Source organism: Mustela nigripes, chromosome 1 (assembly GCF_022355385.1).
Source record: "Mustela nigripes isolate SB6536 chromosome 1, MUSNIG.SB6536, whole genome shotgun sequence".
In the NCBI taxonomy this organism is placed as follows: domain Eukaryota; kingdom Metazoa; phylum Chordata; class Mammalia; order Carnivora; family Mustelidae; genus Mustela; species Mustela nigripes.
The window spans coordinates 128,091,952-128,112,091 of NC_081557.1; the positions used below are offsets into that span (position 1 = coordinate 128,091,952).

The 20,140-nt window shown below is 35.8% G+C and overlaps 1 protein-coding gene across 1 annotated transcript in view; it reads right to left on the reverse strand.

Moving 5' to 3' along the window:
* Positions 1-12,297: 12,297 nt before the first annotated feature.
* The window catches only part of IQCM (IQ motif containing M), a 332,230-nt gene continuing 324,387 nt past the window's right edge, over positions 12,298-20,140 (reverse strand). The window contains exon 15 of the mRNA XM_059410618.1: positions 12,298-12,392. Coding sequence (XP_059266601.1) covers positions 12,298-12,392 — 95 coding nt within the window. The remainder of the gene's footprint in view (positions 12,393-20,140) is intronic.

A 20,140-nucleotide genomic window follows, 5' to 3' on the forward strand; every position in this document is an offset into this window, starting at 1 on the left:
TGTTTTACTAACTTAAAAGCAATGATTATATTAATATTTCCTGTTGAGGGGTGCCTGGGTTGTACAGTTGGTTAAGCATACAACTCTTGGCTTCAGATCAGGTCACGATCTCAGGGTTTTGAGACTGGGTCCCATGTCTGGCTCCATGCTCAGCTCACAGTCCGCTTGAGGTTTTCTCTCCCATTCCCTGCACCCTTCCTGCTCATGCTCTCTCTCTAAAATAAATAAATAAATATGTGAAAATATATATATATATACTTCATTCTGATCCTGATAAATATTTTATTCCCAATTAATAAAAATTAGAGGGATTTTATTATATGTGTAAACTTCCTATACCCCAATACAACATTTTCCATTAGGAAATGTGTGAAATAAGCCAATTCCTGACATATATGATGCTATAGCTCAAATCAACCTTTCTCTTACAAAACATATTCTTTAAAATAATCCAGTTGACTTGTAAATATAAAACACCACCACGATATACATTTTTTAAGGATTATGCAGTGGAATGAATAAAAGTTATCAAATCTAAATATTAAAATGGCAAAAACCATGCAAATATTAAATGCAGTCAAGAAATGATCACAAATGAGGGATGCATCAGTTTTAAGAGAAGTTCATGACTGATAACTGATGCATAAGCCCTAGAACACTTTGCAAGTATGTTCTATTAAGACACTGAAATTGAGGAGAAGGGGAAAGGGGAGATAGAAAACTCGGGTCCCCTACAACCCGGAGATTCTATGACCCCTTATAAAAATGATGAAATTTAAGATTCTGGCATCCAAACCAGACAAATCATTTTTCTACATTGAAATACCTCTTCGTGAAGTTGTAGGAAATCAAAGACCAGGGAAAGACTTTAAATAAATGAGAAGACAACATACTTACATAAAAATGAATGGCCATATAAATGGCAGCAGGGAATGGCTGAGATACTGAGAGAAAGTCAGTATAGACCAAGAATTAAATATAAGGCTTAACTATCTATCATCTATGACCAACACAGAAATATAAATAATTTCAGATAAATAAAAATGAGAATATTTACCATCAACATAGGTTCTAAAGGACATTCTAAAGGATATATTTCCGGAAAAAGAAGATTCCCAGAAGGGAGTCGGAGATGCAAGGAGAGTTGATGAACAAAAGAAACTGGGAAAAAACAAAAAATCTAAACAAATAATAGTGTATAAAACAATAAACAGGTGAAAATAAAAATACTGAATAATAGTTTCCAAATCAGGACATTCAATTTCCAATACATTCTCCCTTCTTATTGTATTGTTCTTGGCATGCCCAATGCTATTTTTATTCAAATTGATTTTAATATAACCTTTTTTTTGTTATTCTTCTCTTTGTAAACTTGTGGATAATTTAACATAATCTTGATGGGTGTCCTACTGCATTTATTTTGATGGGTACATTGAGGGCTTATTTAATTTGTTCTTATCTTAAATGTTTAGAAAATTTTCTTCCATTGTTTCTTTCATAATATTATACCTTCATTTTTTCCCATCTTTTTGAAATTCTAAAATTTCGGTTTTGACTGATCCTCTAATTTTACATTTTGTCCCCATATTCTTTTTTTCTTATTTTTGTGTACTTCATTCTTTTCTTTTGAAAGAGGTTATCTTGCAATAGTTCTTGTTGTTGTTTAATGTTTACTATATTATTGGTTTCCAAACAATGTTTTTGTTCTTTGTTGTTCTTGGTTTCATTTATGTACTTCCTCAAATTTGTTCAGTCATTTCTTCTGGGCCCTTAACTACTTATTTTATGAAATGCTCTGGTGGCTCATCTCTCTTTCCTAGAACAAACAGATATCTTGGCATCTCTCGCACTGAGGTCTCAGGTTCCATGACCTCCAGGGTGCCTGCCGAGGTAGGAGTCCCTGCAGATTGGATGTCCAGGTCCCATTCAACTAAATCCAGTCCCGTTACTTGCAAACTAGCCTGAAGCTCATTGCATCTGGCTTCCACAGCAGCAAACACGTTACAGCATCTAAAGGATGAATTTGAAATATCTAAATAGTTTTGTATATACAAACTCCTCATCTTGAGAAAGGGTTGATTTGAATATTTTTACCTAGTTATACATTAAGTCATGTCAAAGAAAGGGACTTAAATCTCTCTTCTAGAGAATTTGCAATTACATTAACTTGAGGTCCATATCACTGTTTTCAGTCAAGTTTTTTTTTTCTTTTTTTTTCTTTTTTTTTGCCTACAATTTAACAGACACAGAAAATCTTAGAAATAAATCCCACCAAAGAAAACCTAGCTAAGAGAACGAGAAGAGCACATGTTCACAAACAGGTATCTAAAAGCTGCCCCAGTGAAATTTAAGAATATAATTAGAGGCCAATTCAAATGGGAAAGATGTCACAAAGCAAAACATATAAACATATCTATAGCTAACATTTGTTTTGATCACACGTTCCTCTGGGAAACACATGGCAACCAGGAAGAAAATCCTATTTTCCCTGCCAGCAGCTAAAGGACTAACCTGCCTTGGAATCCAAAGTATTAGGGGTGTTGTATGTGTTTTAAAACTCAGCAAGTGCCACTTTACAGGAATGGTAGAGATTCACTTTTGCAGTAATGATAACTATTTCTATTATAGAAATATCTATTTGCTGAATATAGCTTTCAGGCAAAAAGACCAGTATGTGAGTTAATAGACTTCAGGTTCTAATTAAGCGCTGCTCTTTGGAAAATGGTTTACATATGTGTACCCTGGATTTAATGTTTTATTTAAGCATAGCTTGTTTTGTATAACAAAGGATGGAAAATATAAAAGTATAAACTGAAAGGTATCTCAAGGGGTTATACATCACTTCTCTTTAACCACTGGAGAATTGTACAACACACCTGTCATGGGGTTGTCTGTTCTCTGCCAAAGAGCGAGGGTGAATCTTAAATTATTCCAAGTAGCTCATACGCTTTTCCTACAACCATTTCTATCAGGAGACAGAAAAGTATTTTGGGAACAATAAAGTGCTATGCAAATGCAAGTTTTTATAATTAGTATTAAGACCTGTTCTCTATTCCCAGAAGGGGAAAATGACTAGACATTTTGCATTTTATAAAAATTCCTGCAATCCTGAAAACACTAACATATTATTCTTCAGCTTTCTCTATACAAATAAAACTCTCACTTTACTTTTCCCTAATTAGCCTTACTTCACAGTCTGATTTCATTCTCCCTGTTGGACAATTGCCAAACTTGCCATGCCAGAAATATAAAACAAGTAGTAACCTAGCGGAAACTGGGGAGATTTTTGTTATATTTTTTTATATTTTCAAGAGATAAAGGTCAACATCTAAATTGGGTCAATCATATCTAATATTTGCATTTTAAGTTTTTACAACTTCTAATTATGAGTATTTTAACATGAAAAATGAAAGAATACTATAAGGAATGCCTACATCACCAGGTGATCAACTTGATTCAATAATTATTAGTTTTTCTTATGGTTAATTATCTATCAATAATTCACATGTGCACACACACAATTACCCAATTGTTTTAAAGTAAGTTACAGATACTACATACAGGTCATCTTCATTTCTCTAACCACATGGGGTTACTGTGACTGTGGCTTACTATATGCAAAGTGTTTAGAACGTTTATAAAATAGCAAGCTCTCCATAAATGATAATTGCAGTCCTTTTAGAGAGATTATATAAGAATCCTGGAATTCCTGGAGAAAAACACTGTGTTGTTTTAAGGGAAAAGTGTATATAAACATACACACATATATGTACAGTTATTCTGAGATACTTGTTAATGTAATGAAATAAGACTGCAGAGATTGGACTGATTATCAAAAAGCAATAGCAACACCTTTGTTGTTTATCATCTTTAACTTGAGACTGAAAACCTTTACTACTCAACTCTCTGGCCTCCACTGCAGCTAGTGATGTCAGGAAACATTAGTATGGTCAACGAGAGCAGATGAGCATCCCAGAGTTTCTAATCCTGTAATGAAGCAAAGTGCCACTGGGAAACTTTTAGAAATAAGGTTTTTTGTTTGTGTTTATTTGTTCGTTTTGCTCCTTCATTCATCTTTGTGCCTATAACTCAACTCTGTATGTAGTTTCATGGTACATGAGCTATCTTAAGACCTTAAGACAGGAAGCTTGAAGACAAAGTCTCACAAGTTAAAGATGGAAGAATGGAAAATAGAAAAAAAGAAGAAAAAACAAAGAACAAAATCTGAGTCCCCCATGGCACTGCAGAGTTGCTGTCTAACTCTATATTGTCTACAGATTTCATGTTATAAGAGACAAATTTATACGTTTTGGAAGCTGCTTTTTGTTTCTGCTTTTTTTCAGCCAAATGCATTCTTTTTTTTTTTTTTAAGATTTTATTTATTTATTTGACAGAGATCACAAGTAGGCAGAGAGGCAAGCAGAGAGGGAGGAGGAAGAGGTCACAAGTAGGCAGAGAGGCAGGCAGAGAGAGAGGAGGAAGCAGGCTCTCCGTGGAGCAGAGACCCTGACGGAGGCTCAATGCCAGGACCCTGGGATTATGACCTGAGCCGGAGGCAGAGGCTTTAACCCACTGAGCCACGCAGGTGCCCCAGCCAAATGCATTCTTAATGGATACAGACAGAAATCAAAATGAAAATCTTAACAGAATTTTTTCAGAAAACACAATGTTCTTATTTTAAATTTCATTTTTGATCATTTGTAGTTGAGAATATCAAAGAACACTCAGAAAAAGAATGAGGCAAAACACTAATACTACCAGCCTTTCTGTATATTAAAATACATTTGAAATAAAAATAACTAAATTAGGGGCACCTGGGTGACTCAGTTGGTTGAACATCTGACTCTTGATTTTAGCTCAGGTCATGATCGTGCAGTGTTGGAATTGAGCCTTGCGTCAGACCCTGTGCTCAGCGCAGAGGCTGCTTCAGGTTCTTTCACCCTCTCCCTTTGCCCCTCCCCTCCTCTCATGCTCTTTCTCTCTCAAATATGAATAAATAAAGTCTTTTTAAAAATAACAAATATTTTTATTAGTGTATCATTGGGTGACATATAAAGGATACATCAATGGAAGAGTATTTAAAGTAATAAATATCTAAAAGTATAATGCATGATAAATTAGGCATAACCAAATGAAGAAGAAGGAAAGGTGCATCCAATAATTTTTAAAAAGTCATCAATTAGAAAATAATGAGATTTTCCCACAAATCTTCTCACGTACAGCTTTACAGATTAATTCTTGTAGTAGACCACATTTACAGAGAGAAAACAGCATGCCCTGTTCTGTGCTATTGTCATAAACTTCGCTCTAGCAATTTTAACATATGTTGGAAGTGTTGACGGGTTTGTCTTTTAACATCACCTCCTAAAATACTACCTGTGGGTTCCATAAATGAACAATAAATAATTGAATGCCTACGTACTTAGGTGTTTCTGGTTATGTTATATTTATATGATTAAGACACACCCACCCTTAGAAACCCTGCAAGTAGAATATGATAAGTATGTTGTGGTGGATGTGAACAAAATATTCTGTGAATGTACAGTATTCAAATGAAACCAAGAAAGACAGAGGGGAATGTTTGTTTTTGTCAAATATGTGGATGCATATAATTTTAAAACTCATATATGTCATACAGAATAGATTTTATCTTTTGCCGGGTGATGGACTAATTTGAGATCCAACCCCTACCACTGTTATACACATAGACCAAAATTTTGCGCACAATTTCAGGAGATTTAGGGATTCCTTTGAAGTTTGACCATGAGCAGTTAAGTAAGAACTCTTGATCCAGATATTTGTAGCTAAGATTTTATCACTATTTGCGTAATAAGTTATCTGGTTGTGACCTCAGATAAACTAGCAAACATCATATAGAAATATTTTTAATAGGACAGAAGCAATACTGCAGATCTATGATACAACAAATGATATGTATTAAATACAGGTTTTTAAACATCATATTTCAATGGTTAGGTAAGCATTTTGCTCGCAAAACAGGTTAATAGAGCATGATACTTTTACAGTGATAAAATTATTTCTAAATGATTACTTTTCAGCACTGCTAATGAAAATGACAACTTTTTCAATGATTATATCATGAAAACACAGCATAATTTAAAGGTTACTTTTGTAAGGGTTGATAGTTTCCAGGAAATTAAAACATTTTGTCCATGTGATTTTGATTGAACATTAATTATATTTTAATGCAAAATTATAAATGCTGAATTAGATCATGTGGAAATGGACTTAAAACACTTCTGTGGAAGAGGGAGGTTGCTGCATTAACATAATTTGTGATTTTTCATGATGACTATAGAGATAATTTGGGCTGAATAATCATCTGTTGTTGCTGTGACTGCTGACAGATACACGTATGCGAGCACAGAAAGAACAGGAATATATCTTTGGAAATTCAGGACTCAGTGCATGACGTTAAGGCACAAACCAATATTTAGGTCCATGGGTCCCTCTTCTCTCAACAAATTTCCTTTTTCTATATTACCTAGCAGAAAAATACCATTCTTACTGTGGGTTCTATGAAAACAGTTATTCCTCAGGATCCTCCACCTACATACCTTTGTAGCAATTCAAGGCAGAAGAAGCAGAGAGAGAGAGGTCTCCAGGTGCAAAATATGGTCAGTTTATGGTCAGATGTGTTCAACTGAAAGTACAGTGCGTCTCAGAAATTTGCATTTGCAGGGGCACCTGGGTGGCTCAGTGGGTTAAAGCCTCTGCTTTCAGTTCAAGTCATGATCCCAGGGTCCTGGGATCGAGCCCCACGTTGGGCTCTCTGCTCAGCAGGGAGCCTGGTTCCCCCTCTCTCCCTGCCTGCCTCTCTGCCTACTTGTGATCTCTGTCAAATAAATAATAAATAAAATCTTTAAAAAAGAAAAAAGAAATTAGCATTTGCAGGTTTTATACATCCTTTGGGGAGATGTCTATTGGTTCTGAAAACGCTTCTTTAAACATATATCCAATATGTTTCTTTCCCTCTTTCCTCTATGAAGGCAAGGGAGGAGTGTCTTGGCTTAGAGAGCAGTGAGCCACCACCCAGCAGTAGTTCCTCAAATCAAGTTCCTCAAGTTTTTTTCTAAATGCCTATGGGCATTTAGATACCATACATGAAAATTAGAAACTAACAGTCCTTTAATTGAAACTTGGAACTATGTGACTATAACATATTTCTCAGCTACTTATTAGGATCTTTCTCTATTCGGAGCATCCCATGTCACAGAATTTAAAATAATTATGCCTCTATCCGTATGGTGACTCTCAATTACAAGGCGTTTTCACAAACATGGTTTTCTGTAAACTTCTTAACTTTTGAGTAGTGTTCTCCATTTTATAAATGAGGAAAGCTAGGTTTTCCAATGACAAATACCTAGTAACTGGCCAAGCTAGGACGTTTATCAAGGTCTTTCAACTTTCTTTGCGCACTATTCCCATTTCAACACGGTTACTTGCGTTTTGTGATACATAAAATGTACCGCTGTTTTAACTTTTCATTATGAAATAATTTATCATAATTCTCAGAGGACATTCTTATTTTAAAATTCATGAAAAATATATCCAGTATAAGCATTTTTAAGTGAATGGAATATTTTGATTACCTTATGCGTTTTATTTCTTGAGACCGAATTTAGTTGGTGTTTAGTTCTTCTTTAGAGATATATTTATAGATCAAAACTACCTTTCCAGACTGCTGGTTTCTTTCCAAACAAAATTTCTTTTTACTTTCTTTCCTCTGGCACAAGCTTCTGCATGTAACAGCAGGAATACAAATTATGTCCAAAGCACTTACGTAGTTGGCAGAAGTATTTTCTCTTCTGCTATAAATTTATCAAACATTTTTCAAAACAGTAAATCCCTGAAAACAAGGGCTGAATTCCAAATAGGATCATCACAGTTATGCCATTTACAATGTTTTAGTTAAGAGAATCTTCAATTATCTATTGTAAAATCCTAAGTTTGAGAGCAATAACAATTTGCTGTGGATCTGAACTGGCAGACTAATTTTCAGCTTCAGCAACTCTATTTTTTTCTTGAAACTTTAGGCCAATTTTTCACTATGGGAAATGCATTGCTAATTAGTGATCAGTTCCTGCATGGGTCTTTTTACACAATGTAAGAATATGCATGGCATTGCAGACAGTAGCATCATCATCAAATCGGGAGTATAATGGGACAGCTGGAGGAGAAAGAGAAAGCTTTCGGGAGTCAGAAGACAAAATTGAGTGCGTACGACATCATTTATAATGTCCTTATGTGTGCAAATTCAATTAGAGGTAAAATATTGATTAGGTAGTTGATGTCACAGATAATACATTATGGAAAAGTAATTAAACATTTTCAGTTTTTTTCATTTTTTAAATAGTCACAACACTAGAGAAGAATTCAAGATGAATTAGTTAGGAAGTAAATGGTGCTGATATGAAAAATGAGTCAAATATGGACAAACAGCCAAATGAGTACTTTTTGTTAACTGCAAAGTATTCAGCAAGCATTTGTTAGCTGCCTAATATTTCTTAGGCATTTTGTCAAGCAAAATAGATACAATGATAAACACGGAATAAGACATAGTTCCTTCCCACAAAGAACTTTAACCTCTTCACAGCAGTGAACAGACTACTTCTTTGAAACACTTTGCACCATTGCTCAAATTCACCTGGGATTTATCTGGACTTACGGAGATATGACTGGGTATGCTGAGGCAACTCCAGCTGCCACATCTCTACTGACCAACCAACACACAAACTTGTTAGGATAGTAGCACAGATGACCACCATCAAAGCAAGGATTTTTTGTTTAGGACCTTTCCAGACTCCACATATTTGGCCTTTGTCCTATATTTCTAAGCTGCGCTTGAAACTATTAACCAGATGGAACCTTAGAGAAGAGTTTCTGGGCTCTTCACTGCTTATCGAATGAAAAGAACTCAAACATAAGTTTGGATAATCTTAAATACTACAATACTTAAATACCAAAAGGAGGTGGAGATGTTATAGGAAGTTCCTATTTATGAACATAAAGGTGGAAGAAAATATAAGAAATGCAGATGGAGAAGTGTGTTTATTTCCTAGGGTACAAAATGAAGTCTAGCAGCTGGTGGAATCTCAAGGAAAAAATCAAATCAGATATGGAATAAAAATCAGTACAATTAACCACCATAGATGGGAAAGTGTTTGGAGAATATAAAAAGAAATAAAAGAATACAGTCTCCAAGGATAAGGAGAAAGAATGGCACAGAAAATATGTACACAAATATAGAGCTTTTCATAGCAGATTTTTATGGAAAAGGATGAATTAACCAGTTAACAACAATGTGTTCTTCTGTAGAAAAAGCAGAGATATTTATTTAACACAAAGATATGAACATAAATCTATACTTCATGTAGAAGAAAAATCTGAAACCCAACAAATTGAAAATTCTTTGCTGTTTCCTGCTATGAAGAAGCAATAATTCAGGAAATTTATAAATACAATCTACCTTGAGACAGGAAAGTATGTTTTGGGATAAAAGGACACATCACTCCCTTAGGGGTTTCTGTCCAGCAGACCTATATGTTCAGAAGTGAAGGAACATTAGGCTATATAAGTAAAGAGAGGAGAAGAGGGGAGTAGGAGACTTCTAAGCAGCCAAAAAAATAGGAAGATTGCATAAAATCACATTTCCCAATACAGTGCCTGACACATTTATAGACCCGTGAATTAGTCAAAAAGGAACTTTCTGGGCTTTCATTCTACAGCCACTTAACTTATTTTAAACACTTTCCTAGCTTTGCCATCTGTTTTCTTAGCCCACAAGAGATTAAGAGATGGAGATAAGTAACCTGATAGAAGTAAGAAATGGCTGACCTCCAGACACTGAAGGAAGAAACAGGAAATGGGGAAAAGAGACACTTGAATTGAAATCTGAAAGATGGGTAGGATTATCTAGTGAAGGAGGAAAGGAAAAGCATCCACGGTAGAAAGAACAATATGTACTGAGATTCTATGGCAGGAAGGAATATGGGAGGAGCAAGAGATTTAAAAAGACTAGGATGGATAGAGCAATGAGAACATCTGAGAACATAATGTACAATGAGGTTGGCAAAGGAGGGAGGGAGGTTACAGGCCATATTAAGACTTTTAGTCTCCATTCTAAGAGCAAGTTGAAGAAAAAAAAAAAAAAAAAAAAGAATGGCCTTAAGCAGAAGCAGAATCTGTAACATAATCCAATCACAGTAATCACACACATACAAACTGAATTATGTTCAAAGTGTTTGGTTTATGAATGTCTGGAATTATGGAAGTTGTTACATTTTCAGTGTTTTCCATTAGAATGACTGTGATTTTAAAATTGATGTTTCTATGGCAGATTTTAATTACCTAGGAAGTCAGACTGCAGGAAACAGTTAATTCTCAACAAAACCAGGATAAGCAGGTATTTTTCTATTTAAAATCTGACCAACTCATTGTGACATATGGAGTAATAAAGAAAATGAATAATGAGTATGTGCAATAGATTATTATGTTTAAAGTATGACAAGTAGAATGGATACAAAGTAATTGATGAATAATAAATGCTGATAAGAGGCATGAGACATGTCCTCCTGAAACTCTTAAGAACTCCCCTAAACTAATATACTATACCATCCCTACTTAAATAAACAACAGAACTGCATCTCTTACCTTTGAATGCACTTGTTTCCTATCATATAAGAAACTCCCATTGGGGCACCTGGGTGGCTCAGTGGATTAAGCATCTGCTTTCAGCTCAGGTCATGATCTCGGGGCCCTGGGATAGAGCCCCACTTTGGGCTCCCTGCTTAGCAGGGAACCTGCTTCTTCCTCTCCACCCCCACCCCCGGGCTCATGGACTCCTCTCTCACAAAGAAATAAATACAATCTTAAGAAAAAAAAAAAAAGAGAGAGAGAGAGAATTCCCATTAGAAACCACAGCATTTTAAGAAATGACTTTAACAGTCATTCAAATCCTATTTTGTGCTATAACAACAGGAAGGGAATCTTAAAGAGCTAAAAAAATTGTTTAAACTTAAGGTTCCATTAAGTTCCAAATACATCTTGATTACTATCCTCAGTGTGCTTGTATTTGTCCGTGTGTGTGTGCATATAATATTGAATATTAGTTTATAAAAAATCAAAAATTATCCTTTGAGGGTTTTCTACATTTTAATGTTATTTTTTAAGATAATACCATAGCAGAGAAATGCAACTGTTGTTACTTAAGAGCAGACTGTGTCTCTCAACTGATGTTCTCAGGCTGACCAGCAAGTATGTAATGTGAAAAAACAGCAAAGTGGTCTAAAAGGTTTTTGTTGTTGTTTCTTTGTTTTCCTTTTATGCTGTTTTAGAAAAACCTCACTGTGCTCAACCTAGCTAGTCAACACTTACACGATACATGCACGCAACACAACCTTTGACAAAATCACTTTCTATGTTGCTTTTATTTTCCAAATGAGGCAGAGTTATATAAAGTGATCAACAACATTTCACAACCCTCCTGAAATGACAAAAATACTGCTCCATGCCATTCTGGGATACAGGAATGTGCTCCCCCATACCAACAGAGGCCCTGAGCCAATCCCAGGGCCCTTGGAAACTATCCAGTTGGGTGACAAGCCAGGTCAGAAAATATGTACCGAAAAGAACCACAAAAGGTCCGTCAAGATGGGCCACAGAGGACATTACAAATGACTCTAGGAGGGGTCCAAGGAGGCGTGTGTGGACTGAAGTACTGAAAGGCCTCACAGGGGTCAGACCGTTGCCCATGCCAGTCATCCCACAGCCCAGAAATTCGTGGTCTCCACCAGAACGAGTCCACTCAGACATTCTGGCACGGCCTACGGCTGCACACTGAGTCATAGGATGTGGCAAATAGTCTAGCAATTATCATTCTGGCATCTCACAAAGCAAAACTCATGGGTTGCTTTTGTTCGATTTTGTGAAGGCCAAGCTGACAAACAACAAAACAAAAGATGGCAGGAAACTTTTAAAAAGTTTCTTCACCAAATCCCTCTTTGAAGTCAATTAGAAATTTGTGTGGTGGCATCCAGTTTAACTATTTTTTTTTTTTTTTAATAAATAAAGGAAAGGGTAGTGTGTTAAAAGGCTTGTGAACAGTCTGAGTTTGCTTAATGATCTGCGATCCTGAAAATGTTCCCTTACTTCCCTGCAGACTTTCCTCCCCCATTTGTGAAGATCTTCTACCCTTTGTCTAAAGAAGCACACATCTCTGTAGTGGACAGGTAACATGCAGAGGGTACATGCACCTCCCCTGCTGGTCAGCCCTATTCACACTGCATCCTGTAGCACACCCAGGCACTCCATCAGGACCAGCTCAACGGTGCTAAAGGCACCAGAATGCTCACATTTGTCCCCTAGCAGTCCTTGAAATCACAGTGTTAACCATCACAGCTTATAGTACTATATTTTTATAGCATGAAATGTGGTCCTAAATTATTAAAATAAGCTTTCCCTCCTGTGGAGAAATTATTCTACAAATACAGAGCTGGCTAGATGACAGAGATAATATTTTCAGACATATTTTTCAGATATACTATTTCCATGTTATATGTCATAGCATATGATATATATCATGTGTGAAAATTCAATTTATCTATGTAATATTTTCATTTTTTAAATTAATAAACAGCTGGTTGATGACAAAAATTTTGTACTGTTATATACTGGAGTTCCAGAACAAGAAGGGTAATAGTAGCATTCATAATCATACTTTTTTTTTTTTAGGAGGAATATTGCTCAGGTATCTCTGCCTTAATAAGACTTATTTTCTATGAGAGTAAGGCTAAAATTAGCAAAAATCAGACTTCTATCTTTATCTGGTAATGTCTGGTGAAGGTGAAATTTTGTGGCTTTAATTCTCTCTTAAGGAAGCGATCTCACTGGCCAGTAGTCTCTGAGACTACTAGACCGAGGACCTATTCCCAGGCCCTCGATACAGCACTTTATGGATTTCACCTCACTAGACTTAGATTTTTATATTGGAACTGTGTGTAATATCCTGATGAACAAATGAGCAAAACTCTCCTTTATTGTTTTTTTTTAGAGTATAGGGAAAAAAGAAATAATGAAAACTTAATTAATTATCTCTATATGGTTCAAAAAGCTAAAAGGTATCCTCCCCATTACCATGGATACGGGCATCCTGTTTATAACAATGATCTTTTCAAAGAAATTGAAGCTCATTAAAATCACCAATTACACAGTAGCACTTCTATTGCAATGTCCCATTAAATTTATAAAATTTAATATTTTATAATTATATTTTGCTTTCAATAGTCTTTTGTAGCCTTTTCCTACAATATGTTTTTCAACTGTCATTTTTAAATGATTAATATTTTAGTGTATTTTTAAACAAGATACAGATTCTATTCATTACAGTTCTGTTGGAGAAAACATAATTGTTTAACAGTTTAAAATATGCTTTTATTTTTTGCACATATTGTGTTCATGGAAAATAGGTTAAAATCTGTCAGTAAAAAAGTCAGTTGTAGCTAACACTTTGAATGCTCAGTGTGTGTCAAGCCTTCTTTTAGGTGACCTGTATGTACTAACTAATCTGTATTTTGGGATTTAGATTTGTTTGGCAGCCTTAACAGAGGCTGAAATAAGTAATATTGTTTTGACTAGGTAGAAAAATAAAATTTATTGATTAAATGTTCCACCCAGAGTAAGAGAATAAAAAGGAAAGGAATTACCGAGATGTTTTTCCACTAGGTTAGAATACTTCTAGTTCACCTAAGATACATTTTATTAAGGAAATTCTATTTTCAATTCTTTTTTTTTTAGAAAACCTCTGTATAGTTTTCCACAATGGCTGCACCGATTTGCCTTCCCACCAAAAGGGCAAGAAGAGAAGGGATGGAGGATGGGTGAAATAGGTGATGGGGATCCAGGAGTGCCTGGTCATGATGAGCACCAGGTGCCGTACAGAGGTGTTGAACCGCTATATTGTTCACCTGAAACTAACTGGAATTAAAATTTTCTAAAAATCCACTTTATGAAGTTAAAAAAGTAGTGATGTTTACTAGGAAGTCCAGTAAGAAAAGTCATCAACAATTACCAGGTATTTTTTTTTTTCAGGCACTATTCTATATTACTTTTGCATTATTCAATCCACAGTTTTTTTGTTTTTTGTTTTTTGGTTTTTGGTTTTTTTAAAGATTTTATTTATTTATTTGTAAGAGAGAGAGAGAGTGAGAGTGAGCACAGGCAGACAGAGTGGAAGGCAGAGTCAGAGGGAGAAGCAGGCTCCCTGCAGAGCAAGTAGCCTGATGTGGGACTCGATCCCAGGACGCTGGGATCATGACCTGAGCCGAAGGCAGCTGCTTAACCAACTGAGCCACCCAGGCGTCCCAATCCACAGTTTTTTAAATTTTTATTTTATGAATAAGGAAACTGGTGCTGAGGGGAGTAAATAATTTGTCCTAAGATACACAACTAAGAGGGACAGAACTGAGACGGACCTTAAATTATTCTACTCTGCTACTCCAGAACCCACGGTCTTAGCTAACTAAATTAGCTATTTTTATTGTTATATCCAATAATATAAACAACATAGACTTCCCTTATAACTTCATATATATTTTTGTATTATATATGTCATCACATATGTATCTTAATACATATAATACTTAGAATATATATATATATATATATATATATAATTTTTTTTCAGTCTCCCACTCTGCAACAAATCTTGGGAAATAGAATATGGACAATGAAGGTGACCACAGTGGATATCATAGTCTAGAAGTCATGTCTTTGGGTTCTATGGCAAAAAGGAAAATGTGAGCCTGGGTCACCACAGGCCTAAAAAATTCCTCAAGGCTTAAAAATAACGACATAATTTTCCTTCACTAGAGCATTTAAATTCTGTTTTTATGTTTTGAGCATGGAAAATCCAACTAGATATTTAGATCCCTCTCAAAGGAACCAAACTCATATTTGCATTCTGTCATCTTCTTGGAGTCAATGTACACTGGCTAAACTTAAAGCTATATATTGATTTCCTTTAGCATTGCTTGTAAGCAGTAGTATTATCTCTATAATACAGACCTGCATTTCTAGTCCCTCATCCAGAAGTATTTCTCAAGTACCTGCCACAGTGTGCAAGTACTATGGATCCAAACATTAGTGAGGAACAGCTCCCACCTTATGTCGCTCAAAGTAGAATTTGGGAGACACATATGTACAGATCTAAATTATGATGTATTGTGTTAGGTGTCTTCAAAATTCTGAAAAAGGGCTATGGGAACTTGGGGGATGGAGTGATTGTAGAAATTTTAATACTTCATACCCTAGTGCCAATGGATTTATTTAATGCATGTGAAAGTGATTTCCAATCAAGAAAGCAAGGCTTTTCTGTGCAAGGGAACCAGTGCTGAGGCAGGTCCAGGGAAAGTTAAAAAGGTCAGAGTGCCAAGGAAGTAGGAGACCAGCAGGTAATAGGGTGGAGAGAAACGTATCCTGGCTAAACTGTGAAAGAGCTTAAATTTTGTTCACCAAGCCAATGGTCTCTAAAATCTTCTATTGTGCAACTCTATTATAGCACAAATCCCTGAAGATATGCACATTTATATATGTAATGATGAGCTTACTTATGTTATTATAAGGTACACATTAAGTACAAATGCCAGAAGATACAAAAAATAAAATCAAAAGGAAATGAATTTTTTTTCTCTCACCCTAACAGCTCGTTCTTTGTCTACACACACCACTTCAAAAAGACTCCTTTAGGGAATGAACTTTCAGGAGAGACTTAGAAAACAGGGGAATGATACTATCCTGATACCATCAGCTTTGCATTTTGGGGAGACCAACTCGGGGAGAAGTGTGAAAAATGGACTGAAAAAGATCAGGGGCTGCCTACAGGGATGGTGCCAGAGAGCTGGTGGGAACCCGAGTTGAACTGTGGCACAGCAAAGGGTGTGACTAATTAGCTCCCCTGCGCAGAGAGGGGAAGATGAGGGTTGGGAGTGCCGGGACCATGCTGAGGCTCTAGCAATCCATCTGCCAGGGCTACTCAGAACCATATACACAGTTCCTCAGGGAATTCTTCTTCCATAGGCTTTTTGACCTGACCTTGTTAAGGAAAAATAAAGAAATTGAAAAAATAAAGGGAAGTATATAAACAAAATTTTAAAAATTCTCTCTGGATATGGGGAGCCTGGGTGGGGCTGTTGGTTAAGAGGTTGGCTCTTGATTTTAGCTCAGGTTGTGATCTTAGGGATGAGACAGAGCCCCACCTCGGACTCCACACTCAGTGCAGAGTCTGCTTGAGACCCTCTCTCCCTCTCCCTCTGCCACTCCACCGTCTCCTTAAAATAAATAAATAATTTAAAAAATTCTATCTGGATAGTTAATAGGGGAGTGCTTGTTATATTAGTTTCTGTATTTCTGTATGTTTTTGAATACTTTTAAATAAAAATGCAACTTATTTACATGCTTCATTTTTAAATCAATTTCATTAAGTAAAATAATTTTGATTTCTGTGATTATTAAACATTAAATTCTCCTTAGAGAAATGAACCGTTTTTTATTAAATTCAGTGAAATGTTGTCATGTGAGAATTTCTTACCTTAAAATGACTAAACATTTCATATATCTTCAGATAGGTGCAAAATTGCTATCAACTCCCCTCTTCTGTTACAGAATTAATGAGTGTTCAGTGAAGCCATAACAAAGAATTTTCCTCTAGGCATGTTATAAAAACATTTCTAGTTCTAGTATGAAGGCAAAAAAAAATCTTGACTGAAATCTAGTGATTTAAAATATGCACATTTTTTGAAGATGATGAATGCCACATAAAGTAATTCTTTTGATTTTTTTTATATTTAAAATCCCTGTCCTACTTTATCAAGTCCTATCTTATAATGAATGTTTTCCTGAGGGAAGATTGAGGAACAATTAATGATTAAATTCAGAGTATTCTCACTTCATCCTACTACATAAGGATATGGAGCTCCAATAAATTCCGAGTATCACTAAAGGATTCAATTGATACCACTGTACTTTCTTCACAAAGGATGATTTTGTTCAAAACTGATACCTCAAATTATTTGAGGAATAAAGGTTTTGCTTTCACTATGATAGTTTTTCTAGGTTATATAATAAGGCGGGGATCTGAATCTTAGCCTCTGATTCATGGTACTTTCATTTTAGTCTCAATATAAGAGAAAAGTAGTGTTGAGAAATGAAATAGAAGTCTGTGAAGTGCATCGAGTCATACATTCATGAAACACATAATAGAGTCCCCATGAGTATTTTCTATATATTTTCCACATTGTATAGATACTTCTCAATTATGTAATGAACGTTTGTCACTAATCTTTATAAGTGAAAAAATAAGTTAAAAAATATTAACTGAGGGCTTGTTCTACCCATCAATAGTCTTTTTTTTTTTTTTTTTTTTATTCATTTGACAGAGAGAGATGCAGTGAGAGAGGGAACGCAAGCAGTGGGAGAGGGAAAAGGAGAGAAGGCTTCCCAAGAAGCAGGGATCCTAATTCAGGGCTCGATCCCAGGACCCCGGGATCATGACCTGAGCGGAAGGCAGATGCTTAACCAACTGAGCCACCCAGGTAACCCCCATCAATAGTCTTATCGAGGAATTTCCCTCTCACATTTATAGAAGAACAGCCTGAGATTTCAAACATAAAATTTAATAAAATAAATAAATAATGGTAACGGATTCTCACAAGAAAGTAAGTCACATAGGGAAAAAAATGCAGCTATCAGGATTATTAAAGCAAGAAAAACCTTCAGTCTGGAAGATTCATGGAGGAAATTATATGCATCAGATCTAATAAAATATATTTTATAACATGGATTCAACTATATGTATGCTTTCTTTTATATTTCTTATTTTTCCACTTACATTTCATACTATTGGTATCTGGTTGAAAATAAACTCATTTTATACAACTTCTAAAACTGCCAATTATGTTGGAGAAAGAAATGGATACTTCGATTAAAAAGCCATCATGCCACATTTTCATCATATTTAAAAATGCATGCAGAAAAAGACAGCCTTGAACACGAAGTTTTGAAGTTACCTAGAAAAATTATACTGCAGTCATTGGTTTGTGAAGAGAGCTCAATCACCCTATCTGGCTCATCATTCTTTGTAATTGATGATACTGCTATGTGAAAAGGAGACTACCATAAACTGACTAGAATCTTGGACATGATTCCTTAAACCTTAGTATTCTGCTCTGCAAAATGAAAAAACAATCTACTTATCTGTCTATCTATCTACTCTCTATTTATTACCTGCCTCAGTAATATTGAAGTGATCACAGTCAGCAGCATGTTTTATAATGTTCTCTTTGAATCACAGGACAACTGCAAATATCCACAAAGCTAGCAGGAGCATGAGGTCTGTCCTTGCCAGAATACGGAATGGCTGTTACCTTGCTTTATGGCTCCTGATTTTTTTTTTTTAAACAGCTGAAGATCTTTTTTATATTTCCCAACTTAATTGTGATGTTCATCTGCCATCTATTGACCTATTGCAACCAGGAACAAGAGGGGTCAGGAAATGGACTGGTGCTAGCAGGTTCCATTCTGGAATGTATAAGGCCATAGCAAAAATAGTAGCAAATCATGCAAGGGTAGCTTCTCACAAACTCTTCTATCAGGAGTCAGAGAGCTGAGTAGTAAGATTGCTGGCCTGGGTAAGAAACTGCTAATAATGTTAGTTTAGAAGCCTCCTAGTCAGATGATTGGCCAGGTCTTACCCATAAACAAGCAGTTAGCTCTAGCACCAGACAGCTATTTCCTCATCTAGGGATGAAAGAACAAGAAACATGATCACTCTCTCTGTCTCTGTCTACCAATAAATACTACAAAACTAAAATCCTGAATTCCCGGAGGAAAATATACTCCTGATAAATTATCTACTGCTGTGTTCAAAATAAAATTCTTGGATATTTTGGTACATGGTATCTATAAAGTAGGAGCTGAGTCTTCACTGGTTTAAATTGGAGGTTGTTCAGTATCTTATACATGCCAGATGTTTTGATAAGGTAGTAATTCTCAATCTCTTTTATGCATTAGAATCACCTGGAAGGTCTGAATAAAATAAGTGATGCCTGGGCCCCATTCCAGACTGTACTATCCAGTGCTGCCCAGGTGATTCTAACGAGCAGCCAGAGCTAACCACTCGGCTAGAAGTGTAGGCTAGGGCTGTGAACATAGGGACAAGGTTCTAGCTGTCATGGGGCCATAGTTCTGGAGGTCAGAGTTATGTCATAAACAGAGAAGTAATATAATATTAGATAGTGATAAAATCCATGATGAAAACAAAACAACTCACACTTGAGAAAGACCGGAGGGCATGAAGCCGGACATTTTAAATTGGGTGATTAGGGAGACTTTCTTAAAGAGGTGACATCTGAATGGAGACTTAATTATTAAGAAAAACCAGGCTTGCAAAGATCTGGGGACAGAGCTTCACAGGAGAAGGAAACAGGTAGTGTAAAGCCTTAAAGTGGTATGAATTTGAGGAGCTGGACAAAAGCAAGGCCGGTGAGCCTGGGATGAGCGGTGTGATAGATATGAGAGAAGCCAGCCACGGACAGATCAGAAAAGCCTCTTAGGCCTTGATAAGTGCCCTGGATTCTTTTTTAATTTACCGAGAAGGCATAGGAGATTTTAGGCAGGTGAATAGTATGATCTGATTTACACAGTTATAGATCATTTTGGCTTTGTGTGAAAAATCCACTGTTGGGTGGGCAAGAGGAAGATTATGAAGAGACTTTCAGTGGTCCAGACTAGAAAGAACATAAGTTGAACAAGAATGAAGGAAGTGGAAAGAGAGCAAGGAGCATTTTGAAACACTGCAAAGATCCTGGTAAGTGATGAAGATGGGTTGTGATGAGGTTCACAAAGCAATTCTCTCCATAACCGTATATGTTGAAAATATCTGGAATAAAAAGTTGTCTAAATGTATATGATAACTGGGATTTCTGTATGCTTTTGCAGGAAAAGATTTTGACCTAGGTGTTTCATTATGTATCCTAATTTTAAGACGGGGACAGAAAGACTTTCACAGGTTATGTGAGGACTTAAAGAATTTTCAAATTATTTCAGACAGATTTTAGCAGATGGA